Source organism: Tamandua tetradactyla, chromosome 19 (assembly GCF_023851605.1).
Source record: "Tamandua tetradactyla isolate mTamTet1 chromosome 19, mTamTet1.pri, whole genome shotgun sequence".
NCBI classification, from domain to species: domain Eukaryota; kingdom Metazoa; phylum Chordata; class Mammalia; order Pilosa; family Myrmecophagidae; genus Tamandua; species Tamandua tetradactyla.
Genome location: NC_135345.1, coordinates 14,931,965 through 14,946,610, shown reverse-complemented (window position 1 = coordinate 14,946,610; position 14,646 = coordinate 14,931,965). Strand labels below are relative to the sequence as shown.

Sequence of the window (14,646 nt, the reverse complement as noted above, 5' to 3'; positions counted from 1 at the left end):
CATTAGAGAGATTGGTCTGTAGTTTTCTTTTTTTGTAATATCTTTGCCTGGTTTTGGTATGAGGGTGATGTTGGCTTCATAGAATGAATTAGGTAGTTTTCCCTCCACTTCGATTATGTTGAAGAGTTTGAGGAGAGTAGGTACTAATTCTTTCTGGAATGTTTGATAGAATTCACATGTGAAGCCGTCTGGTCCTGGACTTTTCTTTTTAGGGAGGTTTTGAATAACTAATTCAATCTCTTTACTTGTGATTGGTTTGTTGAGGTCGTCTATTTCTTCTTGAGTCAAAGTTGGTTGTTCATGTCTTTCCAGGAACCTGTCCATTTCTTCTAAATTGTTGTATTTATTAGCGTAAAGTTGTTCATAGTATCCTGTTATTACCTCCTTTATTTCTGTGAGGTCAGTAGTTATGTCTCCTCTTTCATTTCTAATCTTATTTATTTGCATCCTCTCTCTTCTTCTTTTTGTCAATCTTGCTAAGGGCCCATCAATCTTGTTGATTTTCTCATAGAACCAACTTCTGGTCTTATTGATTTTCTCTATTGTTTTCATGTTTTCAATTTCATTTATTTCTGCTCTAATCTTTGTTATTTCTTTCCTTTTGCTTGCTTTGGGATTAGTTTGCTGTTCTTTCTCCAGTTCTTCCAAGTGGACAGTTAATTCCTGCATTTTTGCCTTTTCTTCTTTTCTGATAAAGGCATTTAGGGCAATAAATTTCCCTCTTAGCACTGCCTTTGCTGCGTCCCATAAGTTTTGATATGTTGTGTCTTCATTTTCATTTGCCTCTAGGTATTTACTAATTTCTCTTGCAATTTCTTCTTTGACCCACTTGTTGTTTAAGAGTGTGTTGTTGAGCCTCCATGTATTTATGAATTTTCTGGCACTCCGCCTATTATTGATTTCCAACTTCATTCCTTTGTGATCTGAGAAAGTGTTGTGTATGATTTCAATCTTTTTAAATTTGTTAAGACTTGCTTTGTGACCCAGCATATGGTCTATCTTTGAGAATGATCCATGAGCACTTGAAAAAAAGGTGTATCCTGCTGTTGTGGGATGTAATGTCCTATAAATGTCTGTTAAGTCAAGTTCATTTATAGTAATATTCAGGTTCTCTATTTCTTTATTGATCCTCTGTGTAGATGTTCTGTCCATTGATGAGAGTGGTGAATTGAAGTCTCCAACTATTATGGTATATGTGTCTATTTCCCTTTTCAGTGTTTGTAGTGTATTCCTCACGTATTTTGGGGCATTCTGGTTCGGTGCGTAAATATTTATGATTGTTATGTCTTCTTGTTTAATTGTTCCTTTTATTAGTATATAGTGTCCTTCTTTGTCTCTTTTACTGTTTTACATTTGAAGTCTAATTTGTTGGATATTAGTATAGCCACTCCTGCTCTTTTCTGGTTGTTGTTTGCATGAAATATCTTTTCCCAACCTTTCACTTTCAACCTATATTTATCTTTGGGTCTAAGATGTGTTTCCTGTAGACAGCATATAGAAGGATCCTGTTTTTTAATCCATTCTGCCAGTCTATGTCTTTTAATTGGGGAATTCAGTCCATTGACATTTAGAGTTATTACTGTTTGGATAATATTTTCCTCTACCATTTTGCCTTTTGTATTGTATATATCATATCTGTCTTTCCTTCTTTCTACACTTTTCTCCATGTCTCTCTCTTCTGTCTTTTTGTATCTGACTCTAGTGCTTCCTTTAGTATTTCTTGCAAAGCTGGTCTCTTGGTCACAAATTCTCTTAGTGACTTTTTGTCTGAGAATGTTTTAAATTCTCCCTCATTTTTGAAGGACAATTTTGCTGGATATAGGAGTCTTGGCTGGCAGTTTTTCTCTTTTAGTAACTTAAATATATCATCCCACTGTCTTCTAGCTTCCATGGTTTCTGCTGAGAAATCTACACATAGTCTTATTGGGTTTCCCTTGTATGTGACGGATTGTTTTTCTCTCGCTGCCTTCAAGATCCTCTCTTTCTCTTTGACCTCTGACATTCTAACTAGTAAGTGTCTTGGGGAACGCCTATTTGTGTCTAATCTCTTTGGGGTGCGCTGCACTTCTTGGATCTGTAATTTTAGGTCTTTCATAAGAGTTGGGAAATTTTCAGTGATAATTTCTTCCATTAGTTTTTCTCCTCCTTTTCCCTTCTCTTCTCCTTCTGGGATACCCACTACACGTATATTTGTACGGTTCACATTGTCCTTGAGTTCCCTGATACCTTGTTCAAATTTTTCCATTCTTTTCCGGATAGTTTCTGTTTCTTTTTGGAGTTCAGATGTTTCCATCCTCCAAATCACTAATTCTATCTTCTGTTTCTTTAAATCTGTCATTGTAGGTATCCATTGTTTTTTTTCCATCTTTTCTACTTTATCTTTCACTTCCATAAGTTCTGTGATTTGTTTTTTTCAGTTTTTCTATTTCTTCTTTATGTTCAGCCCATGTCTTCTTCATGTCCTCCCTCAATTTATCGATTTCGTTTTTGAAGAGGTTTTCCATTTCTGTTCGTATATTCAGCATTAGTTGTTTCAGCTCCTGTATCTCATTTGAACTATTGGTTTCTTCGTTTGACTGGGCCATATGTTCAATTTTCTGAGCGTGATCCGTTATCTTCTGCTGGCGCCTGGGCATTTAGTCAGATTTCCCCGGGTATTCGACCCCACAGGTTGAAAGATTTTTCTGCGCAGTCTCTGGGTTCTGTTCTTCCTATCCTGCCCAGTAGGTGGCACACGTGGCACACGCCTGTCTGTGGGTTCCACCAGCGAAAGTTGCTGTGGGTCCCTCAACTCTGGAAAACTCTCGCCGTAGGGGAGGTTCGGCAACCGAAGCGTCTTGGAAGAATGCCAGCCGGCCCGGGGTTCCAAACGCGGGGGAGGTCGCCGGCTGTCGCAGCACAGGAGAGCGTCCGGCCAAATTAGCTAGTCGGCCCGGGGCACCAAGCGTGGCGGGAGGGCGCCAGCTGTCGCAGCCCGGGAGAGTGCACTGCTCCCAGCCGACGGGGGAGTCACGTGTTTGGAAGGGATCCCCGGTCACTGTTCTCCGCAGTCTGGGGATTTCCGACCCAACTATCTCAGTTGTTCCGGGGGGCCTCGTGTGGTGGGGGCACCAGCCGCCGCGGCCTAAGGGGACCGCCTGTCCAATTCTACCAGCTGGCCTGGGAAGCTGGAAGGGAGGGACTCCGGTCGCTTGCTGTCCCACCCAGGAAAGCCCGTGCCCCTTGGTGATCTCACCGGAGCTGGTTCTCCCAGATAGTCAGCCGTTCCAGGATGGGGTACGCTGTCCCTTTGATTTCCCTCGTGGCTCTGTATTATCTCCACTCCCCCAGTAGTTGTTCTGGAGGAGGAAAGGTGAGGGCGGCAAGGCTGTCGAGGCTGGTGGCGGAGGAGCACGGTGACGGCGGGGGACGAGGGCACCGTGTTGGTTGGAGAGCAGCGGGAGCAGGTGGGGGGAGGGGGGTAGGGAGGTCGGGCGGCTCGGCTGCTGCGGGGCGCGTGCGCCGCGCGGCGGTCCGGCGGAGAGAGAGAGGGGTAGGGAGGTCGGGCGGCTCGGCTGCTGCGGGGCGCGTGCGCCGCGCGGCGGTCCGGCGGAGAGAGAGAGGGGGTAGGGAGGTCGGGCGGCTCGGCTGCTGCGGGGCGCGTGCGCCGCGCGGCGGTCCGGCGGAGAGAGAGAGGGGGTAGGGATGTCGGCGTCTCGGCTGCTGCGGGGCGCGTGCGCCGCGCGGCGGTCCGGCGGAGAGAGCTATTGTTGGTTTCTTGACATCCCTTTCAAGATAGACTACTTTCAGTTTTCCAATTTTTTATTGTTGTAATATTGCTTTAATCATCATTGTACAGAAAATTGGTGTTCTTGATATTTTTTAACTTTGCCATTATTTTAGCAAATTTCTCATTTTACACTAATAATGTAAGTGTTTTATTCTTCTACGGTATACCCATTAGGTTTTCTTTTTTAAAATTGAAATGTATTAACCTACCATAACATTTATATGTATAATTCATAGATATTTAGTATATTTAATAGGTTGTTCAGCCTTCACCACTATCTAATTCAGAAACACTTTCATCACCCCCAAAAGATATCCCATACCCATTAGCAGTTACACTCTGTTTCTCTCTTCCCCCAGTCCCTGACAAACTCTCTTCTATTTTCTGTCTTTATGGATTTGCCTAATCTGAACATTTCTTATAAATGGAATTATACAATATGTGGTTTTTTTGTGTCTGGTGTCTTTTACTTAGCATGATATTTTCAAGGTTCATCCATGTTATATCTGTATCAGTACTGCATTCCTTTTCATGGGTGAATAATACCCCACCATAGGGATAAACCCCATTTTGTCTATCCATTCATCAGTTAATGGACATTTGAGTTGTTTCCACTTTTTACTATCATGAATAATGCTGTTATGAGCATTCATGTACAACTTTTTTTTTTTGCATGTGAACACATTTTAAATTCCTTTGGGTATATATGTAGGAGTAGAATTGCTGGGTCAAATGGTAACTTTAACTTTTTGAGAAATTACCAAAGTGAGCTTTAGGTTTATAACTTCACTGTTAATCTTGATAAGTTTTACTTGGACAATCTGATAGGAGGTGGAAGAAAAATTTAATAGAATTCTTTATTAAATGTCTTTAGGAAAAATGTATAAAAAGTTTTTCTGAGTTAAATGTATTTCTGCTTAAGGATGAGGTTAGCCATCCTGTTTTATAGAAATTGTTAAATTTTCTCATTAGTAAACTGAAAGTTAGTTAAACAGTGGTCCAGTGGGCCGCAGGAATGTGTTGTTTTCATACATTTAAGTATTCTCATTGTCAAATTATTTCTCTTACAGGGTTTTGACTCTGGGAGGAGGGCTACCTTATTTGGAGCACCTTAATCTCTCTGGTTGTCTTACCGTAACTGGTGCAGGCCTGCAGGATTTGGTTTCAGCATGTCCATCTCTAAATGATGAATACTTTTACTACTGTGACAACATTAATGGTAAAGCCTTATAATAATGAGATAATTTTGAAGGAATTGATTTAAAAATTTTTAACAGCTCTAATTTTAGGGTTTCTATTTAGTTTTCTAGATTTCTAATTGGTAAAATCTCTTAAGATTTAGTTCTTTACATTTGATAAAATTTTAAAAATCATGTATGGTTCCATTAATAATCTTCTCTAAAGGTAAGTTTTCCTTCTGGGTAGATATCCATTTTGTTAGAGTTTTGAATTATGTAATAGTTTAATCAAGAATGGCAGGTTTTTCCAGAAACACTAAAATTCTTATAAAGTTTTGGGAAACTTTCTAGAATAATTTAACATCCACTAACAATTTAGAGACACAGTGTTTCAAGATAGATTGATTTCTTAATCCCCACTTACTTTGAGGGTAGATGAAGTCGGTGTACTTGTAGGACAGCTTTATCAAAAAAGGGAGGTCTTTGGTAATGTTCACTTTTCAGGGATCCTAGATCTGGTTCCAAATAAATTTCACTGAAGATTGAGGATTGGTGGTGGTGGTGGGAGAGGGTGGTGGTGGAAGAGACTGAGATACTTTAGTCACAATTAAGAATCCTAGAGCAGTTCTGGAGATTGATTTCTACACATGCTTTAAAAAAACCATCAGATATATATATTTATTTATTTTTTAAGCATATCCTACCCTACAGTGGACCTGTTGAATATGCTTTTGCAAAGTATATTCAGTGCCGTCCTAGGCAATTGGTAGTTACTGGTAGAGACTGAATTTTCAGAAGCATAAAAAGCTTCCTCAATTATTAGTAAGCAAATCCTTTTCCTTGATTTATAATTGGAAATAATTTTAGATGGTTCATATTCTACCTGCCATTTTATACCATAAACTATTGTTTTTGAGAGCCTGATTCATCTTGAGATGACAAGAATACCTTCTGAGTTTTCTCAGAAAGAACATTTGACAGGGAGCCAGGAAGACTTAAAGAGTAGGCTCTTCTTTAATGACACACCAAGAGGCAGAGAAGTTAGCGCATCTGCTGTTTCCTTAAATGACATGAAGAGACAAGAGTTAGCAGCTCTCTTATTTATGGAATCACATCTTTGTTGTAAGTGATGATTTCCTGTGTTTTTGCAGTATCAGCACTGAAGTTGGGACATTTCTTTGTACTTTGTTGTCTTTAGTCTGTAATCAGGATTTGGTGAAAATGAACTTTATTAAAATGATGACACTTGTGAAACCTAATATGATTGCTGTGGTGAAGCACTTGCTCTTTTTGTTGGTGCACTGTGTTTGAGAAGAGAGTGTTTTTAAAACAATGTTATGTTGCTTTAGGTTCAGTATTACACTTCTTAAGGCTTATGGAACATATTATGAAAAGTGGTCCATAAGCAATGATTTTTTTATAAGGAAAACATCTTATTTCTATGTTCCATTGGAATTGCCCACATTGATTTCAGCATAGGTTGTGCTTATATGGATGCTACAGTGTTGGGGTAGATTGGGTCCCAATTTATTTTTATAATCTGCCTTCTTGTTTTGTGCGTTTTTTTTTTTTTTAACTTCTTGAAGTAATTCAGAAAATGGGATACAGAAAAATATTTAAAATCTTTTGTGCTTTGTTGGTATGTTAGTGTTCCTTTCATCTTGACTGGTTTTGAATATATAAATACTAAAGTGTTTGAAAGGAGCTGCTACATTTCTTTTGTTGAATGTAATTTTAATGATGATATTGACTTTGAAAGATTTGAAAGGAAATTGGCAGTGTTTGTATAATCCAATATTAAGTCTTCTTTTACAGCTTGCTAAGGCATGATTTTGGGAGAATGGAAGCCTTTAAAGTTTACAGGGTTACTTATCATATTAACTTGTGTTCCAGAGTTCCAGCTGTTGCCTTTAAAATAAGGTCCTGATATAATCTCTTCCTTTGAAGGGTTTATTGACAATTTAGAAAGTGTTAGAATAAAGTTTCATTGTATCCAGTTTTCAGGATAACGCTGTTCATCTAGTATCTTGCGATATAACTCAACCTGTATAATAAATATTTAGTGAATGCTTTGGGGTCCCCTTATTTTTATTTTTTCTGAAAGTACTTAATATATTTTCTGCGTGATCTTAGGGTAGTGTGGCATATTTTAGTAACAAATTATATTTTAGATATTTGAGAATAACATTTAACTAAAGTTGTATTCGGTCACAAGAAAATCTACATAGTTAACTACCAGGTTCTTAAAGAGAAAGTTTTTAACTAAAAGAAGTAAATACTCAATCATTATTCACTAACTAAATAAGTGGTAAGTAAAGAAGAATGATTTGCTTTCTGAGCACTAGCAGAAATTGTGAAGAAAAAATAGTGAATCACAGTAAATAACTATTGTGAACAAGACACTGTACTAAACATTGATATAAAATATAATTTTTATTCTTCTCAATGATTCTTCAAAATGTTTCATTTTGTTATCCAATTGATAAACTTAAGATTTGAAGATGAGACTTACTAACATTTGAAAATTATTTGTCATTTAAGAAGTGTTAAATGGAATTGCATTGTTTGAAGAATATTTGAACAATGATAGCAAATAAACTTTTAATACTTATTTGCATTTTATTATATGTGTATTTTATGAATTAAGATAGATTAGCTCATAGTTCTGGAGGTGACACAATCTGAGATACTTTGCTCTCTTAGGTTTCTTAATTAAGATAAAGAGGAATTAAAGGTAAGTGAAGGTAAGTGCAGATATACAGTATAAACAACTTAAAATCCAGGAAAACCAAATCATTTGATAATAAAAATTGTAGAAAATAACAATAGCTAATTTTATAGTTCTTTTTATCCAGATTTTTGAAAGTGCTTTATTAAAAAATATATTCTTTACCATGCATGTGAAGATTTTCTTTAACAATTTTGGAAATTTTATTTTCCTATTTTCTTTATTACTAAATGTAACTTAGCCCTCATATTTTATAATAACTTGGGTTCTCTAGTCTATATTTAGATAGAAATTTGTTAGCAGTAAGTCAGATATTTAAAGGGACCTTCCTACTTTTGAATTACCAGAATCTGTTGAAGCACAGCTGTTTACTTGAGAGATACTTGGCAACATAGCCTATCTTTTAGTCATGTTTCTTTCTAATGTAACATCACTTTTATTTATTTCTGTTATCCATTATTCACTTTTCTGAGCAAGTCTTTCTGTGATAGTTAAGGGTCTTACTGTTCACATAGCTTGCGATTTCCAAATCTTGGAAATTGCTATTCTCTCCTGCTTACTTTGATGTGAGACTAACCTAAAAATATCTGTTGTCTCCACTGATCCTTTGCCCCAGCCCTCAATAGAATATAATCCCTTAATGGATGCTATCACATTCATAGATTATTAGGATCAGAGACCTGCTTTGTCATTGGTCTTGTGATGGAATTGTAGTTGATATTACAGTTAGTGGTTAAGCACTCATAGGCTTCTTTTGGCAGTTCCTAATTTCAAATTTGAAAACACCAATATAGTAATTTCCTCTTTCTTTATTTTATATACTTACAATTTTAAATCACATATTCTAGTACATATTTGAAGGAGAGGGGCTCATATCAATATGAGCAGGAACTTTGTTTTGTGGTAAATGAAATCTTGAGAGAGAGCAGGTTAGAGTTAGCTTTCTACTAATAGATAAAACAGATATTTTATTCCTGCAATTTTCTTTCCCTGTTATCCCTGTCACCATCTCTAAGATGTTGGGAGAAAGGAGTGAGCCAGGTGGCCAGAGTGGAGACTGAGGATACCGAGTAGGGGAGGCTGATGAAAAGCTGTGTAGTGTATGGATAGAACTGAATCTCCAGAATAGCTTCCTTGACCCAACTGGCTCCTTTGTGGCTCTCATTTATTTTCTCCCTTTCAAACCAGTAGCATATCTACTTCACTTCCATTGCTTTCAGCCATCTTTTCCTAGGCCATTGTTGAATTCAGTATAATTTTTTTCTTTCTTTCTTTTATGTCCCAGAAATAGGGATATAGATGTTTTCAAATATTTTAGGAGGTTTTAGTTTTGAAAATTATATAAAAATCTTGTGTCTTTCTATTTCTCCCTTTAGAGAAATTTAAATAGAATTACAAACTGATAAAATGATATTCAGATACATTTTGGTGAAAACCACCAATTCAAGCATTTAATCACAGGGACTAAGGGTCAGGGCCAGGAGATGGGAGTGAGGCAGGGGATTAGGTCCTGGGTAAAGGCAAGTAGGCAGGCAAAGCAGTACAGATGTAATGGATGAAAAACAGCTGAAAAGGGGAATAGTAGAGAATGGGTGGTACATATTAGTTAAAGCTGGAAATATTTTCAAAAGGAAAACCTGGTCAAAGGTTGACAGGAAAGAGTTTCAAAACATAGGACTCCTTATAAGGGCAGTGCAATAAATATTGATAATAGGTACTAAGGCATTTTATTGTGACACTGTGGTGAGATGACTTACATTATGTCTTAACTTTGAGGAAAAATAATCTTAATAGTAATGTTGGTTTGCAAATTTTAAATACTTGAGACATTTAACTTTCCATTTTCAAAATGAAACATTTTAATTTTGATTAAAAATGGACTTGTGGTAATTCATCTTTAATTTAAAATAATATAAAACTTTCGATTATGGAAAATTTTATACTTTATGAACATGGAATAATCAGAGCCCTCATGTACCATCAATTGTTGTTGTTATAAACTGTGGCCAGTCTTCTTTCATCTTTATCATTGCCCATTCAATACCTGCTCTCCCATTAATATAAAGCTAATCCCAAACATCATATTAATTTTAAAATTAAATGTAACTATTTGAAAGTAATTGAAATCATAAGTTATTGTAGTGCCATATGTACATGCAAAAAGTTCGTTGGTTTCTTTTCTTATTTAAAGATGTATTGTCATTTCCACAGTAATATTGTATATAAGCATTACATTTTATTTATTGGTCATATATCCTAAGAAATTGGCCCTTTGTATTTTGTATGTGCTGTTTCATGAGTACAAGGAAAAGTAAAATTGCTGGTAATAAATGTGTTATATGTGCTCAGTAGCAAGTAAAGTATTGTTGCCTTCTTTTGCAATGAATTGCTACTTTAAAACAAACCAAAGCAAATATGAAGTATGTTTCTGAGTTCAAAATTATCAGTCAATGAGTACTGTGATTTTCAGTTATAATCCATTTGGTATATTCTGCAGTAAAATTATATTTGCTGTACTTTGTCATTTTGTCCATATCCTTATTTATCACAATCCCAACTGTTTTGGTTGTTTTAACTGATAAGTAAAGAACTAACTGCTCTTTATTTGTTCATGGTGTAGACATGCTGAGACTTCAGAATAGTTATAAGAGCCTTTTCCACATTTGTTTGCCTTTATGGACACTGTCATTCAATATGTACCATGAAATCTTGTTTGATATTTTCTATTTCTCAGTTTTGTTCCCTTTTGGATCTTTTATCTAGTGTCCAGGTAGCATAATATGACTGGGATAAAATGTCACTTTATTACACTTCTTTGTGAGTGAATAACAATTTTTGCTATTTCTTTGATGTGTTTTACTAATCACTCATATATTTAATTCTGGAAGATTATATCACCTAGCCCTAATACATGATTTATTTTGGCTACAAATGTTAAATAAAAATGTGGCAAATATGTTTACTTTAGGTCTATGTAGTTTACTTTAAATTGTGAATGTAATATTTATTGTAATTGCTTACTACTGGATTCTTTTGCTGACCTATTATATACAGGGCTCTTTGTCCTTAATATTTCTAGTAAGGATGGTTAGGTTTTATAGCAGATCGGTTAAGTTCATCTGGCAGTCTTGCTTCTGTGGGTTATCTCCTTTTCTTCTTGGGTATTTTTCTTTTCCTTTTTCCATTTACCTTTTGAACCATGGAGGATATGTAGTAAAAAGTCAAGCTACTATTAGTGATTTTTGTTGTCTGAACAATTTTTTAATCATACTTAGGTGATTCTACTTTTATGATATGAATTTATTTCTAGTATAAAAACAAATTTCTTAGCTTTTGCATAAGCAAGATTATTTTCATATAGTCTCTAAGAAATTCCTCCTTTCACATTTTTCTGTTTTCATACAGGTCCTCATGCTGATACCGCCAGTGGATGCCAGAATTTGCAGTGTGGTTTTCGAGCCTGCTGCCGCTCTGGTGAATGATCCTTGACTTCTGACTTTTGTCTACTTCATTTAGCTGAGCAGGCTTCCTTTCATGCACTTTACTTGTAGCACATTTCTTGTGTTAACCATCCTTTTTCTGAGTGTGACTTGTTTGGGCCCCATTTCTTACAGCTTCAGAAATCCTAAATTACCAGTGAATTGTACAGTGTTGTTTTTCTTGCAAATCATATTTTTGTTTTAGAAAGGGATTAGGTTTTTCATAAGAGTGAGAACAGTCTTATCAGATTTCTTTTAAATGAAATGCTTTGAAGAGAATGTCATTAATGTCATGCCATTTAAAGTATTTTTTAGATTATTTTGGGTTTTAAAGTCAAGGGGTTTATTGGTTCTCTTTATATATAAACACTGTACCACGCTTTGCAGGTTTTTTTCAGACATCGATTTTTGAAGCTTTATTTTCAGACATTTCTCAGTTTGGAAACAAATGTCTTTTCCATAAATATTTCAGCAGTTCTCAGAGGGCCAATACAAACATACCCACATAAAAGATTCTTGAAGATTATAGAAAGAATGGCTTCTTGGGTTAGCTCAGTGAGCTAGCAAAGTACCAATGTATTTGTATTTACTTTCTTCACAAACCCCAGATTCCTACCACTGCCCCTAAATTGTCAAATTTGGGAGGGATTTTTAAAAATTCCACAATCATTTGAAGAAATGTATTAATAAAGTATACTGTAAGGTCTTTACCAAGTAATATCTTTTGTGCTTTGATTTGATTATCAAAAATCTCAATTCAGGTTTACTTTAGTGTAAAATAGGACTAAATATTTTGTCTTTTGATCTCCCGTGAAACCATGACCCTGACAAATAAACAGTTTCAGACAGACACTTATTTTTGTTGGGCTGAGTTTTCTTTTTGAAATTAATTGTTTACCAGTCAAAATTTGCATTTGCCTAAGCTTGTCTTTCATTGCTTTGGGAAAAGATGATGGGAATGGAGACCAGCCATTCAGAGAGGCACATATTGGATCAGTTTTTTGCTATGAAGAAGGGAACAGTCAGGGATGTGTTACCTATTTTTATAAGTATTTGCAAGGCTATGGAAGAGAAATTAATCTTACAGTCTTGTTCTTTATAGCCCCAGGTATTTTTTTTGTTTGTTTTGTTGTGGAGGAGGGGGAGTCGGGGAAGATATAAACAAGATTCAGTTCAGGGTAAGAGAAAACTTTATTTTAGAGAGAATTGTCTAAAGAACTACTTGATGGGCATATAAAGCAAAATAATTCTTTCATGTTTTTTATCAACTACCATATGATTTAAACACTCTAAGGGATGATCAATGCTAAAGGGAAGATGTCTAAATGATTCTTTCTTTGAAATTTCACATTGCCCTAAGGGTTTCCTTATTTTGAGTCCATCACAGTTAGCATTTGTAAAATTAAATGTGGGACTATCAGGTGCAGGTAGGGTGGGGCAGGACAACTGTACGCAGGCCACCTTAATTTTTGACTTTCGAGTTTGTGTCTCTTAAGCTTAAGTGCTTTTGTTTTTCTGTGGTACTGTTATACCACCCTCCTTTAAAACTCTGCTCTAAGCACAAAGAATAGACCCATTTCTTGATTTCTTTAGAGAACTTGGAAGAAGATCCATGCCTATTGAGCAGTTAAAGGGTCAGAAATTTTTTTTTAACTTTTTTCAGATATACAAAATGAAGAAAGAATAAAGCAGTAGTTTTCATAGCGCTCTTCAACAAATAGTTACAGGACAGATCCCAGAGTTTGTCATTGGCTGCCATACCATCTTCTCGAATTTTTCCTTCTAGCTGTTCCAGAACATAGGACACTAGAAGGAATAAAGATTTTTTTATCATCACAATCAACTTTTTTTCCTTTTTTGTGAAAAATGCCATATATACAAAACAATAAATTTCAAAGCACTGTACAACAATTAGTTGTAGAACAGATTTCAAAGTTTGGTATGGGTTATAATTCCATAATTCCAGACCTTTACTTCACGTTGCTCCAAGATGCCATAGACTACAAGAAATACCAATTTAATGATTCAGCAATCATTACCCTATCTTCTCTGTATAACTCCACCATCATCCCATATCCTTCTTTTCCACTCTCCAGGGGCATCTAGGCCATGGCCACTCCAACCCCCTCACTTTGGAAGGGACCATCAACAATATGGGGTAGAGTGATGGAGCTAACCGATTCCCCAGAGAGTCTGAGCCCCTGTAGGTCCAGGGACCCATCTGGAGGTTGTAGGTTTCTGGAAAGTTACCTTAGTGCATGGACCCTTTGCAAAATCTTATGTATTGCCCTAGGTGTTCTTCAGAATTGGCTGGAATAGTTGTGGTTGTGGTTTGGCAAGTTATGATAGGCAGCAATATCTAACTGAAGCTTGCATTAATAGTGACCTCAAGAGTAGCCCTTAGCTCTGTTTGAATTCTCTCAGCACTGATACTTTATTATACTTTCCCCCCTTTTGGTCAGGATGAAATTGTAGATCCCATGGTGCCAGGGCTGGATCCATCCCCGGGTGTCATCTCCCACACCACCAGGGAAACTTTCACCCCTGGATATTATACCCCACATAGTCGGGAGGACAATGATTTCACTTACGGAGTTGGGCTTAGAGAGAGTGAGACCACATCTGAGCAACAAGAGAGGTCTTCCAGAAGTAACTCTCAGGCATACCTATAGATAGGCTAAGCTTCTCTCCTACCTACATAAACCTCATGAGAACAAGCTTCAAAATCAAGGGCCTGGCCTGCTGACCTGGGTGTCTCTAATGCTTGACACAGCATCAAGGGATTCCCCAATGGCAAAGTCCAAAATTCCATATCTTCTATCCCTCAAGGGATTCCACCAACATTCCTTGATCAACTGCTTAATATATTGTAGGATATGTCCAGGCATTACACCAAGCCACACAGGATCAAAGGCTCTCATTTTTATTCTGGGCTCCCTGTGTTTCAGTTGTTCAAATGAGCTATCTGGACAGGCTCAGACCACGTGCTACACAAAATCCAAGTTCCATTACACCAGAAATATTGTCCTTTGGGGGGATGGGTGGTGTTGTGGATAGTGATGTTAGTCTGGCACATGCTATGAAGTTTTATTTGAGGGTTTTTTATCCAGTGTAGTGAGGCTCTTAATTTGGCAAGAAGATCTTGCCCCATTAGTGGGCTGGGGCAAGAAGGCATTACTAAGAAAGAATGTGTAATGGGGTACCCTTCTATTAAACATGTAAGCGATCCGGTAGTTAAGGGATGTGAAGGACGGCCATCTATGCCCATAACTGTGACCTGGGAAGGAAGGAGTTGACCTAAGTAAGAGGGGAGGACAGAAAAGGTAGCTCCTGTGTCCACTAAAAAGGAGGTGGACTTCCCCGTTACCTTGATTGTTACCCTGGGCTCGACGAGGGTGATTGGGGTCGCTGAGGCCGAGCGTCATCAGTCGTCGGTGGCCAGGCCCAGGACTACTAGTGGTGGGTTAGCGGTTGGAAGGACGGCCCCTCCAT

At 37.1% G+C, this 14,646-nt stretch overlaps 1 protein-coding gene across 3 annotated transcripts in view; it reads left to right on the top strand.

Moving 5' to 3' along the window:
* FBXL5 (F-box and leucine rich repeat protein 5) overlaps window positions 1-12,006 on the top strand; it is a 49,180-nt gene extending 37,174 nt beyond the window's left edge. For all 3 annotated transcript variants that reach the window (XM_077136439.1, XM_077136438.1, XM_077136437.1), the window contains exons 10-11: window positions 4,840-4,988; window positions 11,081-12,006. In XM_077136439.1, coding sequence (XP_076992554.1) covers window positions 4,840-4,988; window positions 11,081-11,157 — 226 coding nt within the window. In that variant the 3' untranslated portion in view covers window positions 11,158-12,006. The remainder of the gene's footprint in view (window positions 1-4,839; window positions 4,989-11,080) is intronic.
* Window positions 12,007-14,646: the final 2,640 nt, after the last annotated feature.